This window comes from Episyrphus balteatus, chromosome 1, assembly GCF_945859705.1.
Source record: "Episyrphus balteatus chromosome 1, idEpiBalt1.1, whole genome shotgun sequence".
NCBI lineage: Eukaryota > Metazoa > Arthropoda > Insecta > Diptera > Syrphidae > Episyrphus > Episyrphus balteatus.
In genome coordinates, this window is record NC_079134.1 from 167,838,735 (window position 1) to 167,864,491 (window position 25,757).

At 27.3% G+C, this 25,757-nt stretch overlaps 1 protein-coding gene across 1 annotated transcript in view; it reads right to left on the bottom strand.

Moving 5' to 3' along the window:
• Positions 1–10,462: 10,462 nt before the first annotated feature.
• LOC129907508 (regulator of G-protein signaling 17) overlaps positions 10,463–25,757 on the bottom strand; it is a 118,524-nt gene continuing 103,229 nt past the window's right edge. Inside the window, exons 6-9 of the mRNA XM_055983786.1 lie at positions 20,329–20,409; positions 20,150–20,211; positions 10,703–10,991; positions 10,463–10,640 (exon numbers count right to left, since the gene is read on the bottom strand). Of these exons, the coding sequence (XP_055839761.1) occupies positions 10,553–10,640; positions 10,703–10,991; positions 20,150–20,211; positions 20,329–20,409 (520 nt within the window). The 3' untranslated portion in view covers positions 10,463–10,552. The remainder of the gene's footprint in view (positions 10,641–10,702; positions 10,992–20,149; positions 20,212–20,328; positions 20,410–25,757) is intronic.

The window sequence follows — 25,757 nt, forward strand, 5'->3', positions numbered from 1 at the left end:
ATCATAACTTTTAATGCGAAAGTAATTAATAATAATTCCTTGGGCCGGGATTTGAGTCAGAAGGCTGATGATGACTGCAAGGAGGATGCAGTGCAGTGGGGCGGCTGCGCTGCTAGATCCGACGAGATGTCGAATGCGCTTCCTGCTATCAGAGTCGGAGTGACGGATCTGTGTGGCGATGGCGGTTTGGGTTTAGGTTGTTTTCTTGGGCAATTAATGGATCAATCGTGTCGTCGTATTTCGTCGTTGTAGTCAATGGAGTGAATGGAGAAGAGTGAATGTTGGACACAAGGCTCTCTGCGGTTGTCTTCCTATTTATCTCATTTTTTTTATTTTTATTTATTTTTATAATACTAAAATAGTGATTTTGAAAGGCGTTTTATTGACTTGCAATTAATCGAAGGTTTCGTTTTTAATTAATTAATTTATGAACACCGACAGCGAAACACTATGAGTTCTGAATTCAAAAGTAGGATTTAGCGAAGTTCTTAGTGGTTAAATTTTTTTGATGATCGATCGATAAGACCATTTGTGACAGGATGAACTTGAAATTTAGTTCAACATTTTTTTACAGACGATTTCTTTGATTTTATACATCCACTTCTTTATCCATACTAAAATCGTGCGAAGCATTTTTAAAGGCGGATTTGGAAACAACAATGGCAGAAAGGAATTCGGTAGTTTTAGAGACTGACACGAACCAACAAAAAATTTATTTGAAGATCTTTAAGCAAACTTATCTAGGCTAAAATGTTCGGTTATTTCTATTGAACTTTCTGTTAGGTGAGCACATAAAGCCATAATTTGGTCTAGAAGATTCAGCACACCGTATTTTGATTAATAGAACCAAAAATATAAAGAATTAATACAATTTTTATGTAGGTAAGTCTTTTTTTGAAAAAATTTTTGAAATTGACTAAAATACATAAATTCAAGACCTTATCAACTCTTTAACCCTTCTTCTTTAATTTTACCGAAATCGCAGTTCTGGTCTAGAACTTTTTTAAATAAATCACTTTAAAAGTTGATTTTTCCCTGAAAAATTGCACGGTTAAAAAATCTGTCGGTAGTGTTTAAGGCAACCTCTAGAATAATTTATTTTCAATACAAATAAATTAGTTTTTATTTTAGAACACAGTTTTTAAATAATTTTTTTATTAGTTTCAAATATTTTTGTATTAAAAACCTTATTCTGAATATAAAAAACAATAAAATTAATATGCTTATACAAAACTTGAATTAATTCCTAGACACCTAGATTAAAATCTTAATTTTCGTAAGAATTGAAATTAAAAAATATTCGTCTTCCTTTTTTTTATTACGAGAATATTTAATTTTAATAAAACTGTATTTAAAACGTAAAGCATTTTAAAATAGAAATAAAATTTCTTGTTTCCGTATTCCGTTCTCAAAAAAAAAAAAAAATATCATTTTTATGATGAAAAATTTAAAATACAAAATCTGAGTTTGTACTAGTTTACAGTCGCTTTTTGGTTTGCTGACAATATAACATTTTTATTAGTGTGGTTATAATTTTTCATAAACTACTGTTATCCTAACAATATACCGAAAAATTAAATCGGTGTAATTTTGTGCTACGTAAAGCGATTTTTTTTTGTCTTGGGTGACTCCCCTCGAAGTCGGCCATTCCATTTGCATTTTCAGGACATTTTCATGCTTATTATCCAGTTTATCTCGTTAAAGAAGCAATATTTTTTCTTGAAACTTGGTGGATACTAATTCCTAAGGGCACATGATAAAGTTGAAGTTGTAGAAGTTTCAAGAAAAACTAAATAAAATTAGCTAAATTATAATTTTTTATAATTATTGACACACAAAAACGGTAACGGAGAAGACTTGTACGCGTCTTCTCCGTTACCACTTTTTTTGTGAATAATTTGGCTACGTTTAATTAGTTTTTCGTGAAACTTCTGCATTAACTTTATCATGAGCCTTTAGGATCCACCAAGTTTCAGGAAAACTGATTGCTTCTTCATCGAAATAAACTTCCAGTTTAAGGTCATTATGTCTTCTCCGTTACTTTCGAATGGCCGAAGTACAGTGTAATTTTTTAGAACAAGTGATTTTATTGAACCACATACATTCAGCATTTTATAATTTGGCTTTTTTCGGCAATTCAATAGCTATATGTGCCGTGAATTTATTTTTACATTTTGTATAAGAAATAAACAAACACAAACTTGACCCATTTATTATTCTGAACACTTCATCTTTATCACAATGTCATCCCGTGATAAAATCTTTTCATTAAAGAACAAATTTGTATTTAAATAATTGTCGCTTAACAAATTTTGTCTAATAATTAATAACACTTGTATCACTGTTATATGAATATAGTTTTGGAATCACTGTATTTAGTTTGGATTGTGACTGCACTAAGTTGGTTTTGGTATGTGTTGGACACTTGCCATGGTTTGTGCACTAACTAAATTGTTTCCAAGTTTCTCCTATCGAACGCTAGGTGGGTAGCACAGTTCAATAATAAATTGATGTAGTTTCATTGCAAGAAAATAATGTAGATATAACAGATATGTAATGAATTTTTAAAAGAAGCCAAAAATGCAAAAGGATTTAAAAAATGTATACAATGTTGGCTTTTCTCAAAATAAAGCCAAAATTGGAAACTGTTTTTCAATATTGCTCAAAAAAAGATGTTTCATAACAACACTTACCGCTTCATTTTGACATTATTAAAATTAGGGTATGTGGTGCCCCTACATTTGGAATGTTGACCAAGTTTATCTTTTTTATTTTCAAAAGTTTTGTCTACAAAATGTAAACTACGAGTACACTCATTTCAAAATAAAAATAGCCAGACACTTTTTCACATAATATGGGAATATTTTTGTATTTATTATTAAAATTTTGTAAACAAAAACTTTTTGAGAACATAACCAACAGCTGTCAAATGATAGTGCATTGAAAGTTTTGCACAGAAAAATAACGGACACAAATTATGTTTCTCCTTTTCACACAGACAGAATTCTTGGGGGCGACAGAAGAGCGAAGAACGATTGAATGATAGGAAACCAAATCTGATAAGAATTAATCCACTTTACAAATTCATTCAGAAATTACTTAGTAAATAAAATAGTTGAATTAAACCATAATTTAAAAAGTTAGTTCCGAAATGTTCACTCCTGTTTCTTTTTAATTCAAAGCTCTAATATTATTTTTTGTCCAAATGCATCGGTGCAACGACAACAGAACAAACCGGGCAGACAAGAGAGAGAGAGAAACAACTAAATATACAGCATTGCCAGACTTGTTAGTTAATAAGAAAAAAAATCTCTTAAGGTATTAACAAAATGTTTCGCTTGATGGAGAGTGGAAATTTGGTTGTTACAACGAACTTCCTCGAGACACTGGCCACTTTTTGAAGTTTGAACAAGTAGGTACAAAAGTACACTTTTTTTTACAAGCGTCTGTCTGAGTCTGCCTTTATCTCGAGCTACATCCAAAATTACTGATGCTATTTACTTCAAACTTGGTAGTTAAGTGTTTTTAGTCAGAAGGGAAAATTAACGGTAGGTACTTCTCTTAAATATAAAATGAGGTAATATTTCTCAAAAACGGCTCTAACGATTTTGACAACAAAAATACGTACTGTGGCAAATAAAGTCCTACTAAAAAAAAATTTTTTGAAACGATATTAACGGTACCAGCCATAAAACCGTTTAATTGATTTCTGACTTTCATATAAACGACTGGTTCGATTTCAGCAAAATTTGTATAGAAGCATCCAAGTAAAGTAAATATTAAAATGTCTAAAAATTTTCAAAATTTTTAAAACAAATTTCATTTTTTTTTTTTTTTAAACCAATCTTTTGAAACCGGGTTGATAATTTTTTGAAATTTGTGATTTTATGTGTGAAATAATAATTTCCTCAGAATAGAATTGTTTGAACATTTTTTGAACTTTTTTTTTTAGACGGTTTCTACAATTTTCGAAAAAAAAAATTCCAAAAATTCTTTGATATAAGAAACTTTATAACATATACTCAATTTGAAGATTATAACCATTCAAAGTATTAAAAACAAATTTTAATTTGTTCTTTTTTTTTTGCATTTAAAAATATATCATACAATTATTGACAAAATTTATCTTACATTTTGTTTTTTTAAAGCTATAAGATACTTTAACCTAGCAACTTTTATCATAGGAGAAAGTACGTGCATTTTATTTTTATATAATAAAATTCGCTTTTGGGTTTAATTTGAGTCCCAATTGAGTAAAAATCGATAAGATAATGTCCTGTTTCGTCTATAGGATTTTTATTACCTATGGGATGAAATAGTTAAAGAGCTTTGTTTATACACTAGCCCAAAAAATTAAGGGAACAAAAAAAAACCGTGATTTTTTTAGTGATTTTCGATAGGCTGTATCTCAGTAAAAAATGACCGCATCATGATAAAAGGATGTGAAAGCTCTATTCTTCTAGTTTCAGGATTATATATTAAATTATTTTATTTCTAAGGGTAAAATAGCAAAATTGTTGGAAATGTTTAAAAACCAAAATTTTCAAATTTTTTTTTTTGTTTTTACTTCTCTCATAAGGAAGTGGGAAATTTTTTTCTGATAAAATGATTATTATTTTTAAAAAGGCTTTTTATTTGGCTATAGAATTCCTTTTGTTTCAAACTCCTACGATTTTTTTACACTGCCATATCAGTCATCAAACCAAAAACCATACTTTTGACTTTGACTATCAATATCTCAACAACGGATCACTAAACAGGAAATTTAAGGACACATTTAAAAACTTCAAAAAACTTCATTCAATTCTCTACAAAGAAATTAAGTTTGCTTTGCAAAAAAAAATGTTTTCTTATTTTTGAGATTAATTTAGGAAAGCTATCAAAATAGGCATTTTAACGGTTTTTTAGAAAATGTACCGCTATTTAATTTCTATGGGTGAAAAGATTAAACTGAGGCTTAATTATTGAAGCTTAATATACCTGAAATTAATATGCAAAGTTTCAGGCTTATTCATCAAGCAGTTTTTCTGTTGTGAAGGTTTGAACTTTTGAGATGAAGTAAAACACCATATTTCTGCAGTTCTAAATGACTTACTTCTTGTTATTTTTTTATGAGCAAAATCAATTTTTTTTGAGTTTATTTGAACATTTTATTGATAAATATCGTTTAAATTATAGATAAACCAAGAAAAAATTAAAAGTTTTCAAAAAAACTTAAATTTTGAGAAAAAGCTTTTCATACCATTTTTGGATATTTTTCCTAATTTGGAAATTTTTTTGTTTTTCTTTGGTTTATCTATAATTTAAACGATATTTATCAATAACATGTTCAAATAAACTCAAAAAAAATTGATTTTGCTCATAAAAAAATAACAAGAAGTAAGTCATTTAGAACTGCAGAAATATGGTGTTTTACTTCATCTCAAAAGTTCAAACCTTCACAACAGAAAAACTGCTTGATGAATAAGCCTGAAACTTTGCATATTAATTTCAGGTATATTAAGCTTCAATAATTAAGCCTCAGTTTAATCTTTTCACCCATAGAAATTAAATAGCGGTACATTTTCTAAAAAACCGTTAAAATGCCTATTTTGATAGCTTTCCTAAATTAATCTCAAAAATAAGAAAACATTTTTTTTTGCAAAGCAAACTTAATTTCTTTGTAGAGAATTGAATGAAGTTTTTTGAAGTTTTTAAATGTGTCCTTAAATTTCCTGTTTAGTGATCCGTTGTTGAGATATTGATAGTCAAAGTCAAAAGTATGGTTTTTGGTTTGATGACTGATATGGCAGTGTAAAAAAATCGTAGGAGTTTGAAACAAAAGGAATTCTATAGCCAAATAAAAAGCCTTTTTAAAAATAATAATCATTTTATCAGAAAAAATTTTCCCACTTGCTTATGAGAGAAGTAAAAACAAAAAAAAAAAAATGAAAATTTTGGTTTTTAAACATTTCCAACAATTTTGCTATTTTACCGTTAGAAATAAAATAATTTAATATTTAATCCTAAAACTAGAAGAATAGAGCTTTCACATCCTTTTTATTTTATCATGATGCGGTCATTTTTTTACTGAGATACAGTTTATCGAAAATCACTAAAAAAATCACGATTTTTTTTTGTTCCCTTAATTTTTTGGGCTAGTGTATAATTTTTGGCTAAACGATTTTTCAACTATCATTCACAAATATTGAATATCTACCCTCAATCATATTTGTGTTTCGCCCTCCTCCAAACTTGGGTACCACCTTTATAATAAAAATTTCTTTAAATAATGTAAATACAAAAACACAATAATGAATTTTTTGTATATTTTTATTTATACTATTTTATCATTATTTCATAGTATCGTTTTTTGTTTTATATATATAAATGGTCAAAGTTTATCTCTTATTAAGTTGTTTTTTTTTTTTTTTTAATATTTAGTTGCATTTTGTTTTATTTAATTAGTTATTTGAGTTCCCATCAACTTTGTTTTTGGTTTTTTTCTTAATTTATTTTAAAAAGAAAACTTATTTATTAATTTATTTGTTTTTTTGTTATTTATAATACGTTTGTGCTTTGTGATTTTTGTGTTTTACTTTTTGTTTTTTATTTTTAGAGAATGAACTTAGTAAAACAATGAACTTTGCATAGTTTTTTTTTTATATTTTTAAAATATTAATTTAATTTCTCTTTTGTTTTTGTTTTCTTAAATAATTAAATTATTTGGTTGCCTACTTATAGATTAATTTTTTTTTTTGTCATACTAAATTTAAGATTTACAATTCTAGAACATGCAATGTATAGTTGATTAACTTAATTGTTTTTTTTTTTTTTTTTTGTTTAATTAACTACAATAATTTTTATGGTATTTCTTTTTTTGTTTTTGTTACATATTTATAATACCTCTATATAAATCTAACAATTGTCAATTATATTAATTTAAAATTAAACATTTTTTTCTTTTAATTTAAGAAGAGATTTGTTTTTGATAGTTTTTTTTTTATTCTTTTTTATGTAATCTATTGCATTTCTTAAATATGTTTGTGTGTGTGAATTCTTTCTTTTTTACAATTATTAATTTTTATTTTTTTTTTTTTCTTTCTTACCTACATTTATATTCATATTTAAAGGGATGTATAAAAGTTCAAAAGTTTTGTTTTTTTTTTTTTAATTTTTTTATATGCATATTTTTTATGTAAAATATATAAAAACAACTCAAATGTCAACACTTAAAGGACAAACAAAAATGATTTTTATTAAACATGAAAACTACATATTATTTTTTTCGTACCTATTTGGTTTTAATTTTTATTTATTTAAGAATTTAATTTAAATTTTGTTTTAATTATTATTCATTTCTTTTCAATTATCACGTGAATTATGGATTTTGCATCAAACTTTTATTTTATTTTATGTCGTTTTTGAATTTCATTTTTAAATTATTTATATTAATTTTAGTTTCAAAGATGAGACTTATACATTTTTTAAATGCATAATTTTTTTTTTATTATTTATGTTAACAATGAAATATTTTGTTTTTTCTTTTATCTTATTAAATTTTCTGAAAAAAAGGTGTATGATAGTTTTTTCTTTTTATAAAATTTAATTTGGTTCATAAAAGAAGGAAAATAAATAGAAGGAATTTGGGAAACACTTAGGAAACAATTTTATATCTAAAATGGAGTCTGTCTCATTTTTTTGTCAAAAATTACTCCAGAATAAATGCAGTTAATATATTAAAAAAAAAAATTTAAGTAAATTCAGGCAATTATGTATTGTAACCATTGTAATGAAATTAAAATAAATTAAAATAAAATCATTCACATATAAATGTAGGACACGGATACGTGCCAGTCACAGCACAGAAGATTTTGAAACATCAAGAAACCAAAGAATGATTAAGATTAAGAAACTACAGATAAAATTGAACAAATTGAAATACAAGCTTCACTAAAAAGCCTAGAATGATTAAACATTTTCACTCTGCGTTTTTATGACTTTTTTTAGAAACAAGAAATTCTATAGGTTTTTTGTGAAATAGACTAGGCTTATTCACTCAAAAGCAGGGTTGTACAAATATCAATTTAAAAAAATGCATTTAAAACAAATTTTCCATTGGAAAAAAAATATTTTTTGCAACTGAAAAATATTTGCATTAAAATCAAATTTTTTATAGCAACTGAAAAATATTTGCATTGAAAAAAAATATTTTTTGCAACTAAAAATATTTTGCATTAAAAAAAATGTTATTGCAAATGAAAAAAAATTCTTTGCAATAAAAATTTTCTTCATTGAAAAAAAAAATTAAATGCAAAATTAGTGCATTAAAAAATTTTTTTTTTAATACTCGTCGAATTTCTTAGAAATTTGACTTTTTGACCTTATATTATCTTCAATATTTGAAATATTGACAAAGGTTTTTTATACCTATTCAAAAAAAAAATATTTATTTTATTTTCAATGCAATTTTTTTTTTTTCATTTGCAATAACATTTTTTTCAATGCAAAATATTTTTAATTGCAATAAATTATTTATTTTTCAATGCAAATATTTTTCAGTTGCAACAAAAAAAATTTTTTGAATGCAAATGTTTTTCAGTTGCATTAAATATTTTGTTTTTCGATGCAATTTTTTTGTTTGCAATAGATTTTTTTTTTAATTGTAATGGAGAGCAAATGCTTTAAAAATAAAATGATTTTTTACAACCCTGCTCAAAAGTCACTTTGGAACCAAAGGGTGACAGATAAATAAATAATTTCAAATCATAATTCACACAAAATCACATTTAAGTCGATCTGCATTCTTGGCTCTAACGTTAAAGTATTTCAAGTAAATTCATTCTAGCAGTTTTTATGTTTGATTAAAGTTTTGAGTATTTAAAATTTAAGTAGGAGGTAAACCGAGAGAAAATAACGCTTTTATATTTAATCAAATTATAGTTAAATTAACCGGAAATTAGTTAAATATGCCAGAAGTAATATTGAAATATAGTTTCATTGCCTTTATTATGAATACCTTCAAGAATGTTGAGATTTTTAAAATAGTCAAACAAAGAATATAGCTTTTGTGTTTCAGAAAAATAAAGACACAAGCATCTTTGAATATCTGTAACTACATTTTTACACAAACATATTTCAAATTATACGTTTTGCTTTATATTTGATATTTTAAATTTATTTTAAATTATGTATGTTTTTTTTTTTAATTTCTTTTCTGGCAGTGTATTTCTTTAAATATAAATACAAATGTTATTTTAAAACAAAAAAAAAAAAAAAGAAATTAAATTAAATTAATTAAAATTATACCTTTTGAACAATTTTACAAAAATAAAAACAAAATTAATTCAATTTAGAAATTTTGTTGATTTTATTAAATTTATAGTAAGTTTTTTTGTATTATCTTTTTTTTTTTTTTTTGTTTTTTTGAGCACCAATTATTCAGAACCGGAATGAAGAATTCAATTAAATTTATAACTAAAATATTAAATAAATAAATATTTTTTAACATAAAAATATATAATAATAATATATAACAATATAGTTTAAAATTAAATTTATTTACAAAAATACTTCGATGTGTGTATCAATTATATTTTATATTATTTTTTTTTTTATTGTATTAATTTTTATTTTAATTAATTATAAATTTAACTATAACTTATATATAATAAATAAATCATCTGTGCGAAATGCAGGATGCATATATTTTTTTGTATTTTTGCTATATGTGGAACATAATATTTTTTTTAAATTTAATATTTTTTGTGTATTTATTTTACATTATTTTTTTATTTTATTTTTATACAGATAAATATTTTAAAAAATAAATTATTTGACAAAAAATCAATATGCATACATATCGGGTCAATATGACCGCGGCGTTCAATCACATTATATAGAGAATAAGAAATTAAATTTAATAATAATTATATGTATTTTTATTTTTTATGTTTTTGGTTTTAAAAACTTTAAAGATGACTAGAAAAATTATAATTAAAAAAAAAATAGTTAAATTATATAGAAATTAAAATATAAAAAAAATATTTCGTTAACTGTTTGGTGCGCTTTAAATGGTGATTTTTACATCTTGATTGCATGTTTTTTAAATTTTAAATTTTTATTTTTCAAAAGAAACTTTTTTTAAGCTATTCTATTCGATTTTTTATAAATTAATTAGAAATGCATTGTTTTTTTATTTTAAGTTTATATTTTAATGTTTTCACAAAATATTTATTGCTTTTTTTCTTTAAATTTTTAAGGAAATGATAACCGTTTATGGATGTTTCTTAACTAACTTTAAGCTATTATTATTTTTTTATAACTTAAAGTTTTAAAGGAGAGCGGTTTTAAAGTTTAAGATGTTTTTTGTTGAAATATTTATTTTTTAAATTTTCTTTGTTTAGTTTTTTTTTTTTTTAAGTTTAATTTTTTATAATTAATTAGGTTTTTTGTTTGTTTCTTTAGTTTCTACGTAGAGAGATTTTTTTTTTGGTTTGGTTTTGGTTTTATTTGTTCTTTTATTTTATTATTATTATTTCGAATTGTCTTTATCTCCGGGGCTTAATTTTTCCTACATCGGGCTTTCTTCCATTGACCCGGACGCTGACACACCTTCAGGAAGTTGTGCAAGTGACTTGAAAAGTTGCGAGTTTATAAACCTAATGACGAATTTTAAACCTTTTTTAGTAAAGTTTACTTAAGATTGGAGTATTTTCATTACCTTGGATAGGAATCACGATGCATTAAAGTATAAATCTGTATTTGAGCTTCGTCGAATGTTTGCGTTGTCGGTTCGACCATATTGCGATTGACGATTTCTCTCACTCGCGAATCCAATGATACTTCCTTCGGTGACAATATCGAAATGTAGTCTTCATAAATTAACCGTGCTTTGGTTTCAACCATTTCCGGACTGCTTTCTTTTTTCAGTTCTTCGCAGGCTAACCAAAAAAGGATATTTTCTTCGCTATATTCGCAGCGAAGGAAGTCACGAAATACTTTGCGACCGCCTGCAACAAAAAAATAAAAACAAACATACAGAAAATCAAAGTTTGGAATCAAATTATAGTCTTGCAAAAGTTTAATAGAATGCGGTAATTTGCTTTTACCAAAAATGACGTAATTCTGTTCTAATATAATATTACCGACCTGCATGTTCATATTCATTCAAGTTTAAGGATTTAAATAATTTAGGATTCAGGTGGAACATATTCCAACAAAAAAAAAACTTTGCGTGTTTGTACAAATAATGTATAGGGGGTATATAGAAAAATATTATTCCATAAGTTTTATGATGCGTTCTACTGCGTGAGTTATTGCTTCTAGGTAGTTTATCATAACATTATTTTTCTATATATTTAAAGTGACGAATCACTGCGACGATGACGATGTAGACGCACTTGACCTCGAAAAATACTTTTTTAGAAGTGAGAAAAGACAAACAGACGTCTGAGGTATTGATTTAACTTTGAAAATTCTGATTTATTTATGAGATTTCATATACATCATAGGAGAATATATTGAACATGAAAATGCTTTTATTAGACATAAGTTTAGGTAGGTTATAGGTACAACTAAATTATGTTAATTGAATAAAAAAAAATAGTTTGCCAAAAATCTCAATAAATGGAGTATGAAGAATTTTGGTATTGAAAGTTACTGCAGTTTCATATCGATTTTAACAAAGTTTTTAAGGCTGCTCTACAAATTTTGTAGAAACGAAACCAAAAATTTGTTATTATTTAATTTATCTTTTTCTATATATATATTTTCACATATTTTTTACTTAACATTCGGACCAATTGGTGACATAAGCGAAATAACATGAAAGAATTCGGGTTTTAAATGTGGTATCTCTTAGCAATATCAGTTTTTGCCAAATTTTCCAAATTTAACATTCACTAAATATGTTTTGAAATGGATCCATAATATTACTGTTCTAACTGCCTTTTACACCATATGAAAAAAGGAAATTTTATCGTATGAAATTCCGCCACATAAAAAAAATAATTGAAAATATGAGCAGAATTTCTGTGAAGCAAATTGCAGTTAATGAAAAAAAAAAAATAATCGAACTACAAACGGTTTACGCATATTTCATCTAGTTCTAGGTTACTATACCATTTTCTGCAATAAAATATTTCCTTCATTGATTTCGGAATATTTTAAAATGCTTTTGAGCAACAATTTATGTCAATTTTTGTTTTTTTATTGTTTAAGTTTTCAATATTGGTTCAATGAACCGGACGGAAGTGCAATTCATTAACTTCAAATCGAATTAAAAGCTTGCTAGGTTCAATTTTTCTTTTCTTAAAATTTGAGCTTTTCAAAGCAAATAAAATGGGCAACTGGGGTCGCACGTACTAATGTTTAAGCCTTTTTTTGAACAAAATTAGGGAAAACTTGACATTTTTAAGGAATTTCATAAGAAGTGAAAAAAAAATCTGTTTTTTTATAATTGACTAAACACCGTCTTATATGATCTTTTATACAAAACCAAATATGCCATTTGATTTATTGTAAAAAAAAAGAAATTTTAGGAAAACAATTTCAAAAATCGTTAGAGCCGTTTTTTAAAAAAATATTTTTATACAAATTTTCTAAAAAAAAAGTTGGTTTGCCATTTTTAAGAAAAACTAATTTACACATAAAAACGAAATTTCAAAACTTTTCACCGACTTGTTTAAAAAAAAAATGATTTTCCAAAAAAAAATTGAAACATTTTTTTAAAAATCCAAAACTTTGTTTTTTTCTTAATTTTCTAAAAATTTTAATATTACTTTTAAAAACGCTTTTGTATAAAAAATCGGGTTAATCTTGTATGAGATATTCAGAAACCAAATAAGCCCTTCTATTTCAGGCACTGTTAATAACAGTTCAAAAGTTGACACACAAAAATTTTAATCAAAATCGTTAGACCTGTTTTTGAAAAAAATTAACATTTCTATTTCCGTTATTTGGTAGGTACCGTTAGTCAGGGGCGTATACAGGATTTCTTCTTGTAACCAAACAAAAACGTTGTGTGATTCGTTTGCTTTTGTTTAGGGTTCAACCTTAAGTCTAACCAATTAAGACCATCCTGTCCTTAAAGTACAGTGTAATGTATACGGATAGGATTTTCATACACTTAAAAACAAAAAATATGCGCTCAAAATATACTCTTAAAAAAAAATATCTACTTTAAATAAATATGCTTTTAAGGCCACATGAATTTGTAAAATATAAATATTTCTTTAAAATTATAAAAGATTTTACGTAACTTTTATGAAATCTATATACGAAACCATTTCCGAGTTCAAAGATGTAACTTTTTGAAATATTGGGGTTTTCTTTAAAAACAATAAATAAAATTGGCGAAAATTTACTCTTAAATAATCCAATTTATCATTTGAGCGTGTTTTTTATGATTTGGACAATTTGCCAGTTTTGCACAGCATTTGCTTACGTTTTTGACTTTTTTCCAATTGACTTTCAGTCACTTTTAGTCAAAAATTTTAAGCGTGAAATTTCGTTATTTTTGCCAATTTTTGCGAAAATATGCACGAAAAACATGCATTTATTTCCCAAATATGTCAAAATATGCAGAAAAAAAATGCTAACAAATGCAAAATATGCAAAAATATGCACTAACAATTGATTGCCATTTTAAAGGAAATATCCTGATTCGTGTACATACTTCGTTGCCATGCTTCCGAGGTGTTCCTAAAAAAACATGCATTTGCATGGAAACCCGATCCCTAGTAATGTACAAGTCCTTCGATTCAATAATTTGCCTTTAAACAACTCTGCATTCTGCTAGTCCAGAATTATTTTATAAATTTTGTTTTAAAATTGTACGCCAATTTTTATTTTGTTTAAGACGAGGGGGTTACAGGATCGATAAAATTTTGATTGTTTACTTGGCAATTTTTGAAATAACTTTAAAAATCGGTAACTAAAAGAAAAATTGTCAAGGAACAATCAAAATTTTATCGATACGAATTTGAACCCAAACTTTAGAACTTGGTACACTTTTACATCTCAGTACTTTTTGTGCCAGCATAATTTCAACATAGGAGAACTTGGCTCTTTTTTAACAGCAATGTTTTTGTTGTGATACTAATTAAAGAAATGCTTTAGATCACTCACTAAGGATTTTACAATTTTCGGCTCTGATTTCGTCAGCTTTGAGGTATTTATCGGCGGTTTAAAATATAAAACATATACAGTTATCATATAATTAAACGGCGAGCATAGTTTTTGTGGTACAAATTACCGGGCCCCCAAAAACCGAATGGGCATAAATTATACACGGAACGAAAGAGAATGACGCGTAGATGTGCAGAATCACATTTTTTTTACTTTTTATTAACCGAAATAACAAAATTAAACAAATTAAAATTCGATACAAAATAAAAAAAAAACAAAAACAAAACAAAAACAACTGGAATTCTATTGGAAAATTTCCAATCGACTGGAATGAAATGTCATTCATGACCACTGAATGAATGAATGAAAGCATTCAGCGAAAATCAAAAAAAATTAAGGTTGGTTCACATTGGTGCGTTGTTTTAAGATCGCACGTAAACTATGGTTAACTTTCATTGTTTTTAGTTATCTAAGTTTAGAAAGTAAGATGTTTGTTTTATTACCATGAATTTTTTTTGTTAAAATCGAATTCTATTAAAATCAAGTCTATTACTTTTGTAAACACTTTTGATACCAATTAAATCTATTTTCGTCCTTTTCTCTCTTGAAAGAACATAAGAATTTGTCAGCAATTACATGAAGCCTCAAGAGGCGCGACTCTTTTTAAACATAATGAGTGCAAAAGAGAAAAAAGATGAAAGAAAAAATTATCCGACCGGAGAGTCGTGGGTCGTGAGTCCGAGACTCTTTTTTGACGTTTCTTTTTCCACTTTTTCTTTTTTCAACATTCCCTCACATTTCTTTTTGCTTCTTGGTGCAATACAACAACAACAAATTTTAATTCAAAAGATAAATGTCAAATTTGAGTCCTTGACTCAAGAGGCATCGTGTAATAGTACGCGCCTCACAGAATGATTACACACCCGACAAACAATTTTGGTTCTATAAAGCTTTACAGATGCAATTGTTGCTTCTTTAAAGTATTATAGAAGCAAAATTGTTAGTAGGGCAGCCACACAAAAAAATATAAAAGTTCTGACCTGGGATTGCGACTAGATTTTTCATATAGTTTTTGGGTCGCTGAAACCGAATCCGAATTCCGTTTTGCTCCATCACGTCAGGTTTTCGAGATAACCTCATAAAATGTCACGAAAACAAAAAATTTGTTTCTCTGATCTGGATGTGCGAATATGTTAATCATATAGTTTTTGGATCACTGAATCCAGATTCGAAGTCAATTTCGCCCTATCACGTCAGGTTTCTGGGATATCCTCAAAAAAATGTCAAAACCAAAAAAACAAAAGTTTTTACCTGGGGTTGCGACTAAATTTTTCATATAGTTTTTGGGTCGCTGAAACCGAATCCGAAGTCTATTTTGGCGTATCACGTCAGGTTTTTGAAATATCCTCAAAAAATGTCTAAACTCAAAAAAAAAAGTTCTTATCTGACATTTTTTGAGGATATCTCAAAAACCTGACATGATACGGAAAAATAGAGTTCGAATTCGGTTTAAGCAACCCAAAAACTATATGAAAAACTTAGACGCAGCCCCAAATACGAAATTTAGTTTTTTTGGTTTTGACATTTTTTGAGGATATCTCAGAAACCTGACGTGATAGGGCAAAATTGACTTCGAATCTGGATTCAGTGATCCAAAAACTATATGATTTACATATTCGCATATCCAGATCAGTGAAAAAATTTTTTGTTTTCGTGACATTTTTTTAGGTTATCTCGAAAACCTGACGTGATGGGGCAAAACGGACTCAAGATTCGGTTTCAGCGACCCAAAAACTATATGAAAAACTTAGTCGCAACCCCAGGTCAGAATTTTTTTTTTTTTTTTGTGGGTGTGTTATCAAAAGAAATTTCGAAAAAAGAGTCAAGCCTCTTGAGGCTTCATGTAATAGCTGACTTTGACAGTTCCTTTACCATTTTACCAAGTTTTCACTTTTAGACGTTTACATTTTTGCATAAAAGGCACTAATATTTTATCGCCGCATGGCAAAGCGTTTTTCTTATGAGGTTCAGGGAAAACTAACAAAAACGTCTTTTTTGTTCCTTATCTACAATAACCTAAAAAGTGAAAAAAAGGGAAATTTACAAAATTAAATTTTTTTATTCCTTTCTAGCGCTATTTGTTTTTGTTTATTCAAGCAAAAAATAAGCTTTTTGCATCATTATTTTTGATTTTAAGGTAAGAAAAACTGTCAAAAAATGAATTTGAAAATTTTGTAAAAAAGAGTTAAGGTATAACTACAACGGCCACTTTTTGCAAAAAGTCAAAAAGTGAAAATTTTTCAACTCATTTTGTGACAGTTTTTCCCATCACAAAATTAAAAATATTGATGCAGAAAGCTTATTTTTTGGTTTAAAAAAACAATTTTTGTAGTTTTTTTCTAAAAAAAAAATAGCGCTTGAAAGAAATTAAAATTTTTTAATTTTGTAAATTTCCCACTTTTTCACTTTTTAGGCCATTGAAGATATGCCTTTAACAAATTGTTTTATACAAAAAAGATATGGTTTTCGCATTTTTTGTTTTTTCTAGCCCGAAGAACCATACAAAAATGCGTTTGAAAATTGTCACTTTTGTACTTTTTCACTTTTTGAGCCAATGTAGTTAAAAAGTCAATAAGTCAACATTTTCAAACTCATTTTGTGATAGTTTTTTCGACCAAAAAATTAAAAATAATGACGCAGAAAGCTTATTTTTTGGTTTGAAAAACAATTTTTTTCCAAAAACAAATGGAGCTTGAAAAGAAATAAATTTTTTTTACTTTTGTAAATTTCCCACTTTTTCACTTTTTAGGTCATTGTAGTTAAGCCTCAAGGCTTTAAAAGTATAACTACAACGGCAACTTTTTGCAAAAAGTCAAAAAGTGATAGATTCAAACTCATTTTATGACAGTTTTTACGACGACAAAATAAAAAATAATGATGCAAAAAGCTTATTTTTTGGTTTCAAAAAAAATGTTTGGTAGTTTTTTCCAAAAATTAAAAAAAAAAAACAAATATTGCTAGAAAGAAATAAAAAATAAATTTAATTTTGTAAATTTCCCACTTTTTCATTGTAGTTTATGGTTTTAACATAAAAAAATAAAAAAAACGTTGTTGTGCGACGCAGTTGTCGTGGTAATGCCTGAAGAATTGATTTGTTTGATTAAAAAATGTCGCTTCTCACCACATAGTACCACGGATTACCTTTTTACTACTGTATATTATGAAGATCTACACCTGAACATACCTTTAATAAATGTGAACATATCTTTAATCATTATTAAGTGTCTGAACGCATTCATTAAAATTTTCCTGGAAGATTTGACATTTCTCAAACGTCAAGCTGAAAGTTTTCTTCGTATTGTTAATTTGAGAACACCAACTTCAAATAAAGAGTAAATTCTAATTGAATATCATTTTTTTATTGCGGAAAAATATAAAATAAATAAAAAAAAACCATTTGCGATCAAAATATATTTTTTCCTGGCATAGTTATTGTGAAAAAGTCAAATTACTGTGACTTTTCTTCCCGTGATTGTCTTCAGGATATTTTGCCTCTGTAAAACGACAGCATACGGCCAAAATAATTAACTTTCTACTTCATCTTCACTCAGATCTTAATAATATCTGCAATTTCCTATTGATTTTGATTTAGTTGAATTTATATTACCGAAGAAAATAAACAAAATTATTGATCAAAGGAACCTCTGGTTTTATTTTGCAGAAGTTGTTTTGATTTCAGATTAGGGGGGTTCACATTGACCAACTTACCGGACAGACCCGTTGTCATTTGGCCTGATGGCCGAATTATATTTTTCGTTCACACTCATCAGACAATTTTCATCAAAACCCACTTTTCAGCTTATTTTTAATATATCTTTACCCTATTCTGCTCTCAAATTAGAGACAATGGATTATCACTGTCTGCCGGACAGACATGTCGTTTAATTGACTAACATGTTCGTCCGACCACCAAAAAATCAAAATTTTTTGAAAACCATCCGGCAAACCGGACAGGCTGTCGGATGGGTGTTCACACTATCAAAACAGCATCAGATCAGACCAAATGGCGGCTGGTCTGTCCGGTAAGTTAGTCAATGTGAACCCCCCTATTGACGTACGTGTTAAAATTGTTGTCAAAGGACACATACACAATCGCAAAAAGAACTCGGTCTGTTTTCATGTTCCTACAAGCTAAATGAAAAAAAAATGGTGTGAATGACAAATTTGAGTGAAGTTGGTGGAAGTTGAATGATGGAATTTGAATGAATGGAACATGAAACAGGTTGAATTGAATTGAAATGCAAGGTGCAAACACAATGCCCTTAAGGAGATTACACTTTGCATTTTCTTTTTCGATACTTTTTTTACGTAGTTGAGCGTAGTTAAAACGTAGTTCAACAATATCTAAATCAGGCTTAAAATATATCAAAAAGTAGGTATATTATATATTCCCGCGTAAAAAGTGTAGTTAATTGTAAGAAAACAACAACAAATACTATAAAAAATAAAGAAACTATTTTGGTATTATTGTGTTCAAAATTGTTGCAAATAAAAAAAAAATAAAGAAATTGGCACTCGAATTTCGAGGGCTGGGTCGGCTAGTATTTATTATTTTTTGTTAGCTTGATTATCGAAGGATATTTTAAGTGATCTAAGCTTGCTTAAATATTTAATTTGCATTTAGACAAGCTTGCTTATATTCTTATCTATTTTATCGGTTTAGTCAAAATTAAAATAGTATTTGGATTCTAAATCCATACAAAACTCTACAACACAGCTTAACTTGTAGCCTATGAATGCGTTATATTATCGAACGAATCAAAATAATCCTAATCCAGCATAGCAGTTGCTTAAAATATCCCCAAATATAGGAAAATAGTTGGTTTGAATACCGAAAATTTTTTTCACTTTTCATTTTCGTTCATGTTCTAAAACTTCGACATTTTGCAAATCACATAACAATTTCTTGTTTAAGTTTTAAGCTCTTGGGGGGGGTCATGAACCCGTGACCCCCCCTGTATCCGCTGTTGCCGTTAGTTTTGGTCATACAAAAAATTCAATTTCCCCTCTAGGGAATCACACAAAAAAGCTAACTACCAAGTTTGAAGAAAATCATTTCATTCGTTTAGGCTGGTAGCTCGCGGTATAACAGACAGACATGTAATTTCGTTAATTCATGTAAAATTGTTATCTCGAGTTCGATATTTTTTAACGAATCCTTAACTTGCCCCTATATCGCAACTAAAAATGCTGCTACTTTGAAAAGCCTAAATGCATTTAGGTAAAAAGATATTGTATTGATAAATGAAAATAATTTCAACTGTTTTCGAGTTTTCCCTCATGCCAATCCTAAGTAAATTTTAAACTCCTCTCGAAGTATAATGAAGGTATGAAAAGAAAAAGAAGATCAGAATTATTGTATACGACAACAGAGAAAGCGGTATAAGAGTAGGTACTAGCATAGGCAGATTGACCAAATACCTAACTTGCTTCCAAAAATGTTAGTGAAAATCATTTTCAATAATTTTTATTTTTAAGGAATATTTTTCTTCAGGCAGTACCTATCTAATGGTAAACGCAGGTAAAAAAAGCTAATTATAATTAAACTGAATTATTAGAATCCATTGGTGATACTTTTCAGTAATTTCGTTGATTAAGGAAGAAGTAAAATTAAATTTTAACTTTTGTTTAGATCATCCCCAGATGCCAACTTGGTCAACAGCAACCCTTTTTGCATAATATATTGTTGGCCAACTAACACAGATTTTTTAATACCTACTCACAAAATGCAATATATCATTCACCTAAGTTAAATTAAACCCTTTCAAAACTTCCACAAGGTGATATAGCTATAATCCCTTTGGAATCTTAACCACATTTTATATTTTACCTTACTCCCACTATCAAAACAAAACAAAAAACAATATTTGCATAGGTACCTATCTACTATCTACTTTCTATCACTGAATAATTTTCCTTATCCATTTAAAATTTAAGAAAAAAAAACAAAAAAAAAAAAAAACTCTAAACACAAACTCACCTGGGCTTTTCATTAATTTATCGAAACTTTTGCCCCAGCTTCGGATTTCCTCCAGCGTTGGTCTAAAAGTTTTTTTTAATGAAAGAAAAAAGAAAGAAAAACAAAAATTATTTCATCTCTGTTACTGAACATAATTCCAACAATAACAAAAATAAACTATAAATTATTTTTATACTCACTGTTCGCCATCTAAAAGTAGATCCGAACTCGCTGGATCTCGTTTTGTTGGTCCATTGTCTTCTGCATTTTTAATCGCTAAGCTGTTTACCAAAGAAAAGAAAGAAAAAACAAACAATATTTCCATGAGTAATTAAAATCTAATATAATCTATCTGTCTATACTGACTGAAAATCCTAGGTGAATATTTTTAAAAAAATCGATATCATCAAGGAAAAAAAGAGTTAAAACCTTGTGCAAATATATTTTTAACAATTATAGAGAAAGAAAATTATTTTTTTTTTTTGTATGATAGATAAACTTAAGTGCCGTTATGAAAACAGAATAATTGATTAACCTCAAACAACACCAACACAATACTCCCGCTCTCTTTAACTATAAACCTCAAGTCTTTTATACCCCAAAGGAATACAACCATCATCATGATCCATCCCCACACAATATGCCAATTTTGATACTATAAGAGTATAATAGTACCACATACAACTCAGACATAAAAGGATACAAGTGGACGATTGTGAAATCTCGGAAATCTCTCTCCGGCATCCAACTAATCAATCTCAATATTGCAAAACGAGTCCTTTAAATTATGCAAATCCAATAAAAACAACATCAATTAAAGTGATTTCTGAGTTGAATAAAATATCGAATCGACTCATCAGTGAACGAACACTTTGAATGCGGAGAACCCATTTTGAGGTCCTTTTGTGTTGTCTGTCTGCTGGAATTGCTGCTGCTTCTGGTGGCAATAATACTCTACGTACAAATGTGTGAAAAGTGTGTATAGAGTCGATATTAAGGGTGACCATATTATTCGTATGGTACAAGAAATATATTTCCAATAATTTTGCTGCAATAAACTTTTTTACATCAGAAAATTAGACAATGTGATAAGGTCTTATAAATCGTTGAACCATGGCAGCATCCACGAAAAAATTACGCCATTTTCCCTCGTTCCACCTGAATTTCTGGAGATACTTCTACAGCTTAATTTAAAAAAAATTTTTGTAGGCATAGTAGAAATATGATTGAAGCGTCATATAAAAGGGGAAATAATAAGCTTTGAGATGATATAAAATTTATTATAAGTTGTCATATAAAAAAATTGATTTAATGGTGTTAGAAGATGAAAAAGATTGATGTTTTTTTTTGATGAAAATTAATTGGGTTTAAAAAATTCTAGATGTCGTGTAGACATTGATGATATGAATATTTTGAGCTGAAACAACAGGCAAAACAGACATTAAACAATTTATTGAATGGTGTTAGAAGAAAAAAAATTGATTTTTTTTTACTTTTCCATGAAAAATGATTGTTTTCAATAAATTATTTTTATACCTTTTACGCACTATAAAAATATAAATATGGCTTTATTCTTTAGAAGAAATATTAAACTTTTTAATGGTGTAGTTCTTTTGTAGGCTTTTTATATAAAAAAATTGATATAATGAGAAAAAAAGGTATATTTTAGCTTTTTCTTGTAAATTATGATTGGAGTCAACAAGTTATTCCGTTTTTCTACAAACCGTACAGATATAAATATGTAAGGTCTTAATATTTAGCTGAAGTACTTTACTATAAGAATTATTGTCTTCTAAATTTTTTTAAAAGAAAGTTGACAAAGAAAAAAATTTTAGTTCATTTTTTTTTAACAAAAGCATACAACCTGTTTTCTTATGACGTTATCATGTATAACCATCGTCCGTAAACCGACTTTACAGACAACCAATTTTTTCAATTTACAAAACTTCAAGTTAAGCCTTGAAATGATTGAAAAAAAAAATTAAACTTTTAAGTAGGCCTCAAATTTTCATGACAGATGGTGACCATAATAACAACTATCAAGAAGTGTTATTGGGGGGAGTTTGAGTTAAACGCCAACCCCTCCACAACACTTTCTCTCTACACAGAAAGTCGGACAAAATTAATAAATCAGTGTGGGAAAGCTATCATCGGGACAAATAGCCAAACAGGGTGTGTTTGATATGTAGTTTTGGCAATAATGGATTAAAGCGTTTTTCATTTGATGAGTGTTGGTTTGTGTTGTATCTTATGTGTGTGTGTCACTTCATCATGTTGTTGGTATGTATATGAAAATGAAAATGGTTAATCGTATAAAGATTTTTCTCTTTATTGAGTTTTAATGATTTAATGGATTTTTGGATGACAAGGTTTATGTTGAGGAGGATAACTACTAACAACATAAAAAAGGAGAAAATTAAAAACGAATTTTGTATTAAATGAATATAATAAATATTAAATCAATTTATGAAAGTTTTAAAACTTTTTGTGGTTTAAATTTTGCTTTAAAATTATAGTTTTAGCTGAAGGATTTACTTTTTATTTATTTATTAAAAAAATAAAAAAAACATACTCCAACAATTTCAACCCTTTAAATCAAACAGTTTGAAAATCAATAATGAAGTTAAAATTTTTGTATGTGAATAATTTAAAAAAAAAAATTAGAACAGTTGAAAAAAAAAAAACAAAATAAACAAATAATTAAGATATTTAAAAGAAAACCGTGTGAATAGTTATAATATCTTATAATCATAATGCTTATATTTTTATATAAATGTTATTTGGGAAAATACCAAATATACCTACAAAAAAATCTATTTTTCGATTTATCAAATTCCTTCAAAACAAGTTTAAAGCCCTAAAAAGTCCTTAATGCGGGAAACGGACACAATCCCGAAATTTTGAATCCAGAACACACAGAATCCAGAAAACCAAAAATCAAATATCTCGAAATCCGAGAATCTCAAAAAACCTACCGTTTGTGCCGTAATTTCGTAATTTTTAATTTCGACATGATTGTCTTTAAAAATTTATTACCTTCATTGTAGACATCCTACAGATATGATTGAAGCATAATATTAAAGAAGAAATGAGAACCTTTCCAGTGATATAAAATTTATTCTAGGTTGTCATAAAAAAAATGGGCAACAGTTTGAAAGAAGCAAAAAATGTTTGTCTTTTTTTTTTGGCTTTTTTTGATAAAAATTGATTGCATTGAAATAATTCCAGCTCTTTTTATAGATGGCGGAGAGAAATAATAAGGATAAAACTTAAAAGCTAAGATAATAAGTTTTCAGATGGTACCTATAAAATTTTTAGTATGTTGTCAAAAACATTGAAAAAATTTTTGAAGGTATAAGGAAAAAAAACTTATTTTTTTTTTCATTTTTTCATGAAAAATTACTGATTTTAATAAATTATTATTTTTTATTATTTAGAAAAAAATATAAGGCCTTCACCTTCACATTCTATAAGTATTTTTGTTACTTTTCATATAAAAACAATGAGAAAATGGGAAGAAATATCGTTTTTTGCTCCTTTTTTTTTTTGTCAAATATTATTGGGTTCAAAAAATTATTACTTTTTTTCTACGCAACGTACTTTAGTCCTAATATTGCATTATTGAATGGTATAATTATTTTATTAATTTTTTATACAAAAAAGTTGACTAAAAAATTGAACAAAATAAAAACGTATTTTTTTTTACCTTTTTCAAGAGACAAGAGAGAAAGAAAAAATATACATGTTGTGAATGTGTTGGTTTTTTCTTAGATTGCTTCTGAAGTTTTTCATGTATGCGCTGCTTCTTGGTTTTGATAAAGTTGAATATTTGCGCCTAGTTTTAAGCTTCTTAAGAGGAATGTTATATGGACTACATTCAATCAAGTAAGAATTCTGTGTCAAATAAATAAGATTTGAGGTTAAGTGCCCACACCAGTGGATTTACTTTTTCTTAAAAATAAATTTTAAAAAAAGGTCACTGGGGTGTATGCGTACTTTTTTTTTTTTTTTTCGTAGGTGAATAAAAAATAATGCTTCTATAATTTTTAAACTAAGGTTAGGATAGCAAAAACAAAAGTTGGGTTATCCTTATTATTTATAAACAAAACTAATTTCTTCATCAAACCATAAAAATTTCCAGTCAATTTACCAACTAAATTTCTATTGAAAGAAATCAATTAGAATAAACCACACAATACAATATTGAGCTTTAGTGCACAAGACTTCACCTGAAGGCTATACAACAATAAGCTAGATAACCAACACACGATACAAAAAAAGGAAAAAAAAAAAAAAACAAAAGTAAAAAAAGTATCCCATAGTTACATTCACCATCAGTGTATAGTTGCCTTCTATAGTAGTTATCGGACACAAAATGCCAATAAAAGAGCTGATATCGCCCATTAAAAGGTATCAAAATCTTATCTCAGCTTATGTTATACGAAATCACAGTAAACAATTTTTTCTTTCTTTTTTTGTTAATATGTATTCACAGAGTCAAAGGATAGAAAATAAAATCACATTTCCTGACCATCATCAAAATCCAGCTAAAAAAAAACATTCACTCTCTCTCGAAGAAAATGAAGAAAATCCATTTGAAAAATTGAATAGATGATTACCTTAGCATAAAATGAAATAGAAAAAAAAAATACAAACAGAAAAAAAAAATGTTACAGAAAAGGTAATAAAAGCTATTTTGGTCAAAGATACATTTCGTACTTATAAACATTTATTATTTTTTTTTTTTATTTCAATATATTTTGGCTTACCTCTTCCTTAGCTTGGCCATGGCACTTTTCCATCGCTCAGCCATATTGGAGGTTTTGAGATGAATATTTATTCTTCAACTGGGTCTTGTTGTTGTTGTTGTTGATATTTTAGTTAATTTTATTTTTTGCTTTATTTTTTTTTTTTTTGAAAGAAGGGCAATAAATCAATTTGAAGCGAAACGGCGTGAATTTAAAGCATTCGCAATGCTGTGGTGTGTGTGCACGAAAGCCAATATGAATATATAATAAAATCGGGTGCAATTTATAAGAAAACAAATCAAAGAATATAAAAATTTGTGTATAATGTATATTTGAATGTCTATTTCTCCAGCAATTTGGCACTTTTGAATACCCCAGAGAAAAAATTCTGTTTATATAAACTTTTGCGAAGAAAAACTTAAAAAAAAAAAAAAAAACACTCATACGCCCCAGTGTCTGCATGCACGAGTTGCAATCGCACATTCCAATGCAATTAGCAAGCTTTTGTATATGAATAATTTTCAAGATGCGCTTACTCAACGATGAAATATGTATTTATTTTGTCATTTTTTTTTTCGATTTTGTAGATGGTGGATGAACAAGTTTGTAAGAAATTTTATATTTATTTTTGGAACAACAGGTGAATATTATGTGAGTTTAGTTTGAAAAATCTGACGTTTTTTTCTTTCAAACAATTTATTAGTTTTATTACACAAATTTCAGACCGACTGCCTCCGGTATGAAATTGTTTATTTATCTTTTAACAATAATCGATTTTTATAATGTTTATGATTTTGTTTTTTTTTTTCTTTTTTCTTTTGAGCAATATAAGAGAGAGAGCTCTCGCAACAATAAAAGACTTTTTTTTGATGATTTTTTGA